This window comes from Cucurbita pepo, chromosome LG15, assembly GCF_002806865.2.
Source record: "Cucurbita pepo subsp. pepo cultivar mu-cu-16 chromosome LG15, ASM280686v2, whole genome shotgun sequence".
Classification (NCBI taxonomy): Eukaryota; Viridiplantae; Streptophyta; class Magnoliopsida; order Cucurbitales; family Cucurbitaceae; genus Cucurbita; species Cucurbita pepo.
In genome coordinates, this window is record NC_036652.1 from 2,733,908 (window position 1) to 2,743,013 (window position 9,106).

A 9,106-nucleotide genomic window follows, 5' to 3' on the forward strand; every position below is an offset into this window, starting at 1 on the left:
TCTAAGAAAATTTCCAGGAGGTCACCCAACATATAATTGCTCCTAGCAAACTAGGCTTAACTTTCAAATTCTTATGATTAAGTCATCAAAAAAGACGGTGCACCTGATTGGTATACATAATAACTTTCAATTCTTTTAAGTTTTTTTAACCTCTCTAATTGATCTCTAACTTTTTGTTGAAGACTCCTCTCATTCATTGTTTTCATCTTCCACATACAATCATACAATTTCAAAATTAATGCATGGGATGACAGATATCAAAGCTTGGTACAAAAAGTTGGTGTATTTTTTATGGGAAAGTTATTGGGTTTGGTGATACTTCAAATTCAGCTGCAGTCATGCTTCTTACATCCCACTTATCAGTATTTAAAATTCTCCTGCAGACATGGACTACACACTGTCTCTCCCTCTGCATTCACCCAAGAACGAACTAATCACCCTTCTGATACACTTTAATTTTAAAATAAAAAATTTAAAAAAAAAATTCTTCGGAAATTGAAAAATAAAAAATTAACAAACAATTTCAAATTAATTCGTAGTCTAATGATGAAGAACGACAATTTAGATGAACATATTGTTGATAACTTTGAATGTGAGTAAATCATAGCTCAATCGATTTGCCTGTTAATAGTAGGGTTATGCATCTCCTACCTCTCGATACTTAATGCAACGTATTCGATTTGAATTCATCTTCCATTATGTACCTAATATTTCATTCTTCCATCTTCTTTAATGTCACTTTACTTTCTTGAATCGCCTCTCTCGTAGGCTCTACTCATCTTCCGTTATTTTGGAATATGTAGAGATATTTACCTCATTTACACGGTTTTCGTTTTTGAATGTCAAAATTTTTTAAGATAGTAGGTAAGATCTATATATCTCTATGTGTTATTTAAATGATGTCATTTCTTAACATGTTTTAAACAAACAACGCCATAGTTATTACATATTTTGTTTGACAAAATCGAACAAACCCAATTGTCGTAATCGAGTTATTCTTTTAAGTTGTTGGGATAAGATGAAAAAAGTGTAATATTGTGACTGACATCTTGAATTACAATAAAATTATTAGGTTTTGGACAATATTTGAAATAATGTGTTTCTGATAGTTGGCAATCGATTCTATTAGTTGAGAAAGAATTGAATTACGTCTTACCGACACTGAATCTAACTTAAAATTCTTATAAATATATTTTTTACGGTAAATGTATGCAACCAAAATATGTCGAGCAGAAGTTTTTAGAAGAATAATTTTGTTATGAACAATTATAACACCGAGTAGAGGAAGAGTACAAAGGCTCTTAAGAATTGAAAGTTATAACCTAAGCTGTCCTTTTTATTTTGGTGGCTCAATCATAAAAACTCTAAAATTAATCGTGTGTTTTACTTGGATCAATTTTATATTGAGTGACATCGTATAAATTTTTCTGAGAGTAAATTTTGCTGAAAGAACTCTTTAGTCTCAAAAGCGAGCGGTAAGTAATCTAACCAGATCGCTGACTCTCAGAAGCAAGAAATAAGTAATCTGAAAGGCGTCACTCTCATAGGCGAGTAAGTAACCTGATTATGTCACACGTAAATGTCGGGTCCATCAAGTACCGAATCTAGATTTCAAATCCTAATCTGAATCCTGGACACGAGTCGTTACAATAAAAAATATATATATATATATATATTCAATCCTAATTTTTAGCCATTTTTATTATTTAATTTTTTTAGGGTAGGGGCTACCTGGTTGAGATGGTTCCAACTGTCCATGCACTGTTGAGACATCAATTAAATTAAAAGGTCAGAATTATAATAAATATAATAGCAACTTTAGAAAAAATAATAATAAAATATTATTGTTTATTTTCTCAAATAATAAAAATAAAACATTTTTAAAATATCCAACTAAATATTTAACAATAAAAAGAAAAAAATCAAATCTTATTGAGACCGTTTTCCTTTGGACATCAATCATTTCTCAAAATATTTATTCAAATCATTTTTTAAATAAATATTTAATTATAAATAATTCTTCATAAATAAAATCTTCAAAAATAAATAAATAAATAATAATGGGATTTTTGTTTTGCATCCATATTTATTTTAAGTAAAATAATAATAATAATAATAATAATAATATTCAATAAATAAAAGGAATTTTAGACGTGTTTTAGGCAATTTTAAGCACAAAATGGATTACGGACTAAACAATAATAACTCGAAAACCAAAATCAAAACAAAAGAGGTAGAAATAGAAACATTAACAATAACAATAAATGCATGAACGGGTAAATAAAAAGCCTAAAGAGTAGGAAATTCAGTCGAGGCTCACATAAGTATTGACCTAAAGATGAGTATTAACTCCTACATGGATTGATAGCAGGCTACCATGATCGCCGTCTCGATCGGTGTCAGTTTGGTAGAAGAACACGAATTCAGGAAGAAAATGAAAGAAGTGGAGGAGAAAAAATAGAGAGAAATATGAAGAGATGAGCAAAGAACTAAAATTAAAGATGCTTCAAATGAAGAAAGTATAGGAAGTATATATAGTTAGTTGTAGGTACTGAGTTTGAACAGTGTTACAAAATTGACAATGGGAAACTCTTGTCTCTAAATTTCTTGTTATTTATTATTATTCAAAATTCATGTCGTAATGTTTGGATAAAATTGTAAATTTTAAATTTATGGATCAAATAAAAACAAAATTAGTATAAATTTAACATTTTGAAATCTAAGAACAAAAGCGGATTTATATTCAAAACCATGGAGTAAAATGTAAGAATGAAATTTAATTTTTTTTCACTAAACTCATGTCCTTGATGGCTTGAAATAGCTCGTAGCTAGAGAAAATAGGTTGTGACCCTCACACGCAAGACAGACAAGGGACAGCCCTCAATTGGCCCTTATCCAGCCACGTGAAAGCCAAGATAGACAGGTGGCATGAGGCGATCAAGAAGAACGGTACATCATCCAACACACTAAAAGTGTGCATTTAAGTTAAGTTGAGGTATATGCAAGGTTTGAGAGAATGAGGCGATACAAGTCTCGAAAACAAGCTCGGAGATGATCGTATAAGGCCCTGAGTCATAACCCTCAGAAATCAGAGTTTGCGTCTCTGGAATTAAGTCTATCAATATTAAAGATAAAAGCTCACCAAATTTGGTTTTAATCGGATACTTGATGAGCGCTCCATGGGGCCGTATGACCGCTAACCAAAATGACGTCTACTTCAAAAGATTGGAAATGTCTCAAAGTGTACTATAGGGGAAGTATGGTGTCAGTTCTCCGTAATCTCTAAGCCTTGTAGCCTAAGCGAGCTACCCTGTGGCACATACGTGTGTTACAGTGTGGGTGAGCGCTATGCGACATTGGACATTGGACCCTAGCCCATGTGTCGAAGGTTAAATTATGCACCTACTATCTCGAACGGATTCCATAAATGATTTAGCATGGACACGGAGGATCCAATGCCTTGATAGAATCTAGATGGATAGATGTTTGGGATGTCCCAATGAGATGAATGACATGTGAGTCAGTTTCGATTGATATATCCAAGCAAGCCAAGATGGTCGAGCTGTCTTGAGACATAGGATGACATCACAATGCATGGATCATTCGATGAGAATCTAGATGATGATGAGATGCGACATTGCACACAAGAAACCATGGCCTAGAGTAGTTCAGTTTGCAGGTTGTAATTTTTTTGGTCGAATCAAACTGACCGACTCGAAAATAGTGTTACAACCTAACTCTATCTTATCCTAATTTTAAAAAAATTAATAATATTTAATATTTATAATCGATATTAGTGATGCAACGTGACTCGTAAATATCTAATATTTGAGTTTTATGAGATTTTAGTTATTAAAGAACATGTATCGTATTTTCTTAAATAATACAAAAAATAATCCAACTCAAATGCTGTGAACTCTATTCGGTTTGTCCAGACTATCAACCTAACCATCCCAAATTTCAGGTTGGTCCAAAACATTTTTCCAGCTCCAATACATCTCTAGATAAATGGAAACACGAAACCTATAAACTTGAATTATGTAGCGGTTTTCGAGCTCGATTTACATTCCAGGTCACTATCACACTGTTTCGAGTCTCAAATATCCGTCTAATATTCTAACCAACTAAGATTATCAAATATTTATGAAAGTTTGGAAGTAATATTACAAGATTTCCTTTCCAATTTTGAAAAGATTCTTAGTGATTCTTTTGCAGTCATAGTAAGTTTTACAATCCAATCATTGATGAGTTGAAAGAAAAGTAGAAAGAATACAATCAAGTGTGTAGGTTTAAATGGGGTCTGAGATTGTCTGATGAAGATGACAAATGTGTGGTCCTAATATTATTATTATTATTATTTACTATTATTATTCTTATTATTATTATTTAGAAATGTAGATGAAAAAAGTAATTACGTATCTTAGTGATGATAAAGTGACATTGATGCACGAAACATCTGTATTTCCTCCTCTGCTGAACCCTAATGAAGGTGGTAGCGATGGTGGTAGTTGGCTGTCACCCGCCATTAATTCTATCATCCTCATACAACATATATTTTTATATACCTACCTAAACCTATACCTATACCTTACAATATCATTTATATTCGTTTCTTCTCGATCTTTGTAGGTAACCATTTTGGTTTCGTTTGATAATTATTTGATTTGAGGGATACCCTTGAGAGGGTCAGGATTGCAAAACCCTGCAAACGTCGTGGTTTGTTGGGTTGTGGTATTGCTCGTTGTTACTACTGATCGAAGAACAAGGGTGGTTAGATAAGAAGGACGAAGAGGAGTGTCGATTGGAAGAATAAAGCTCATTATGTGAGTTTTACGATTGGAAGAGGGGGACGAGAGCGAGGGAAATAAGTTAGTTCATTTTTATTTTAAGAAAAAATCAAGTAGAGGAGGAAAAAAAATATGTTCATGTGAGATCCTACATTGATTGAGGAGGGGAACGAGTGCTAGCGAGAATGCTAGTTTCGAAAATGGTGGATTGTGAGATCCCACATCGATTGGAGAGAGAACGAGTACCAGCGAGGACAATAGGCTCTAAAGAGGGGAACGAGTGCTAGCGAGAACGCTAGCCCAAAAAGGGTGGATTGTGAGATCCCACATCGATTGAAAAGGAGAACGAGTGCTAGCAAGAACGCTAACCCCGAAAAGGATAGATTGTGAGATCCCACATAGATTGAAAAGAGAAACGAGTACCAACGAGAACACTGGGCTCTAAAGGGGGTGGATTGTGAGATCACACATCGATCGGAGAGAGGAATGAGTGCGAACGAGTACGCTCGTCCCAAAGGAGGTAGATTCACACATTGGTTGGAGAGGGGAACTAAACATTATTTATAAGGGTGTGGAAACCTCTCCTTAATAGACTCGTTTTAAAAACCTTGAGTAAAACCCGAAACACGAGTACAATACCTGCTACTCCCAATGGATGATTTTACTATTTTAAAATTTTAAATTTTAGTTTTAGTTCCTATTTTTATTTAGTTACACATTAGAAATATGACTCAAAATAAATAAATAAATAATTATTTATTTATTTATTATAATAGAGACCGAAATGAAAATGAATTAGTATCATGTATTTAGTAGTGATAAGAATATTTATTTATTTTTTTCTAATAAATATTAAAAATGTTTGATTTATTTTTAGATTAAAGGTCTTTATCAAACATAAATAAAACCTACCTACCCACATTTTAAAACATGTTTTTTTATATTTAAAACCCTTAATTGATATAGTTGAATTAGAAAAAAAAAAAAAAAATCTTTTTTTATTTAGACATTACGAAGAACATCTGTCAATTTTTGTATAATATTTTGGAAATTTATGCTAAATTAAAACTATAACTACACAACCATAACAACTAAACAATAATTAAACCTTAAAAAATGCTAAAAATATAGAATTTGAGTTAAAAAAATAATTAAATTCTCATTTAATTGTGTAGACATAGTAACAAAAAAATAAAAAATAAAAAATAAAAAAATAATAAAAACTTAGCATTAATGAGTATGTTAATTCCATATTCAAATTAAATAAATGTGAGTATAATTGTATTGTAACCCATTCATTAATCTAATTTATAAATTTATTTATTTAAATAATTGAATACCCTTAATATTTTTCACAAAGATAAAAAAAAAATAAAAAAAATCATTTTCTAATGAACTTTATATTATTTTTTTAATGTATAAAAAATAAATTATTATTTAAGAAATCTGTAAAGTCGGTGAATTAATAATTAACAGTACGAATTTCAAGGAGAATTTATGATAAAATTTACTCGTAGGTGTGACTTAATGTTACTCGACCAACTCATCAGGTTTTTTCCCATCAATCTCTACCAGGCACACACTACAACTACATATTTATACCCTTCTATTTATTTTTAACCCTAAAATTAATAAATATTTTATTTCAAAAATATTTAAAAATTTTTGCTTTTAAGTCTTCGAATATGACTATTACTGCCACGTTTCAAAAATAAAATTAATATCCTTAAACTTAAATTTTTTTTTTTTTTTTTTGAGATAGTTTATGAAATATAAATAGTATAACTTTATTTTTATAAAAATTAAGGGTAAAATGCTACTTTTTAAAATTTTATAGGTAGTATTTAATCCTGGCAGGATTATTTTTAAACTTTTAAATAATTTGAGGATATTAATAAAATTATTTAAACTTCTACGGTATGTTTAAATATTTTAAATAAAGTAAATATGGTTTCTATTCTAAAATTAAATTATTTTAAAATTTTGGGTATTTTTATTAATTTATGGATAAAAGTTATTAATATGATTCATTTAGTTTCTAAATGGACTTAAAATAGAATATTATAAATAAATAGACAATAAATTCATTTCAAATAATTACATAATAAAACTTTATGCATAATATCATAAATCAAATATATCAATGTTGGTGACGTCATGATATCATTTAAAAAAATAATATACATTTCTAGAATAAAATTTAAATCTTTGCCTACAAAAAAAACCCTAAAAATGATCGGAGTAGTTCTTCCGAGAACTATTAAAGACATGTCGTTTTTACAACAAGATTAGGAGCACGTTCGAGAGCTATTCTTAAAATGGTTAAAACCTTTTCTTTTTTTCATGTTCAAAATCAATATTCGAGGATACGAAATATCATTTAAAGTATAAAAACTAAACGATAATGGATTTTAGATTACTATGTGCATGCTCGGAGAGATTTTAACCACTAAAATCACTTCTAAACGTGTCGAGAAAATTTAGCACAAACAAAAAAAAAAAAAATTAAACATCACCCTTGACCACCATGCAATATTAGTTCAACATATTAAGAAAGTAATCACTTACGAAGCATCTTGAATGATTAGATCATCATTATCATGAACAACTGATTAAATATATGTTTTGAAGAATTAAACTCACAAATCTCAAAGGAATAACGTAGGAATTTAATGAACTCCATCTTGGTTTCTTTTCAAGCCAACTTTTTGGGCGCCGTCTTTCCATTTCCACCATAGTTCTTAGCATGAAAATCAGAGAACAAAGCCAGAAGCGAGGAGTAAAACACGACATTAAAGCACCATCCCCACACACCAGCACAGCCAGATCCTTTATGAGTGACATGAAAATAAAGCATCAAAGCCAACACCACGAAGCTAAACTGAAATTGCACAATTTGACACTCGGTAACAAGCCGTTTCCACCGTGGTCGAACCCCGAGCGCGCACGACAAATAATACGTATACATCAAAACATGAACCGACGAGTTCGTCACCAGAACCAATGGAAACAACGATTGAGATGAATGTAGCCATAGATAACACATGATCACCACTGTCGCGTGGTGGTACACGTGAAGGAATGTAAGACGTTTGATCGAACCACTGAGGATGATCAAGAACGTGTCGATGAATTCCACGATCTTCGAGAGGTAGAACACGTAAGCCCAGAAGAAGAGTGGACCTTGCACGGGTGTTTTTGGAGGTAGACATAGGATGTAGTGAAGGTGAGGTGCGTGGGAGAAGGTGGCGAGAGTGCAACCGAGGGCCATTGTGAAGGAGAGGGCGAGGAGGACGAGGTTGTGGACGACGGTGATTCGCTTGAGAACGGCGGGACGGAGGTGCGGGAGGGTTACGTTCGAGAGGAGGAAGGTTAAAGAGAGATAGGATACAACCGTGATTGTGAGGAAGAGTGGGGATGAGCCTAGGGTTTCCCCTTGAGACCATGAGAAATGGAGAATGTTTGGATGGTTTACCAACCAGTAATGGAGTGTATCTGAGACTTGCATACTCATTTTCACAAAGTCCTGAAAGAGTGGGAGAGATTGAAGGGGTATAAATTGAAGGGGAGGGTGTGAGAGCTTTTGTGTTGGGATGGGATGGTCCTATTTGATAGCTGGAAACATGTCAGCTTTGGTTATTGACCATTGCCCTTCGTATTTATAAGTCATGAAGAGGGGAAAGAGAAGGCTTATTCACTACTACAAATTGGGTCTCTCTCGAGATTAGTGATGGGGTATGGGCTAGGGTGCTGCCAATGTTGTTGGGGGAAGTGGTGCACTTTGATGGCGATAATTAAGATGAAAGAGAGAGAGAGAGAGAGAACTAAAGGGCTATGGCCGACGTAGAATGGGGAACATACCACTTTCTCTCATCTACCCTCCTAATTATCCATTAAATGTTTGCTCTCAAAGTGGAGTTTTTTTTCTCCTAATCTTTCATTGGGATGTGGTTCCTAGAGATGGAAGTGTTACTTTGAGATTCATTGTGGGTTATTTGGGAAAGTGTGATGCATGTTCTTACTAGAGATGGAAGTGTCTTTTGATTGGGAGGAATGTTTTCTTGTAAGATTACCTTTAGAGTATAAGTTGCCTTGATTTGATTTTAATGATACAAATGAAGATTTAGCGGATAAGGTGTCCTCACAAATTTTAATTATAACTTGAAGTGTTCTGATATGGAGCCTGTAGTAAAAAGTTGGTAGAGATATATTTGATAGATATTTAGATAGTAGGTAGTTATATCGATTAAAGTTATATATATAATAAACTGAAATCATATATATACTCCTAGGCAGGTTTGAAGGTGTACTCTCTTCAT

At 32.5% G+C, this 9,106-nt stretch overlaps 1 protein-coding gene and 1 long non-coding RNA gene across 2 annotated transcripts; both read right to left on the minus strand.

The window, feature by feature from the left end:
* Positions 1-1,396: 1,396 nt before the first annotated feature.
* LOC111811357 lies at positions 1,397-2,505 on the minus strand. The gene is made up of 2 exons (XR_002817532.1): positions 2,321-2,505; positions 1,397-1,761 (listed from the first exon to the last, which is right to left on the minus strand). It is a non-coding gene; the product is annotated as an uncharacterized LOC111811357 (long non-coding RNA).
* A 4,805-nt stretch (positions 2,506-7,310) lies between these two features.
* Positions 7,311-8,411, minus strand: LOC111811355 (elongation of fatty acids protein sre1-like). Its single transcript, XM_023698164.1, has one exon. The coding sequence runs from the start codon at positions 8,299-8,301 to the stop codon at positions 7,483-7,485; it is 819 nt and encodes a 272-aa protein (XP_023553932.1). The 5' UTR covers positions 8,302-8,411; the 3' UTR covers positions 7,311-7,482.
* Positions 8,412-9,106: the final 695 nt, after the last annotated feature.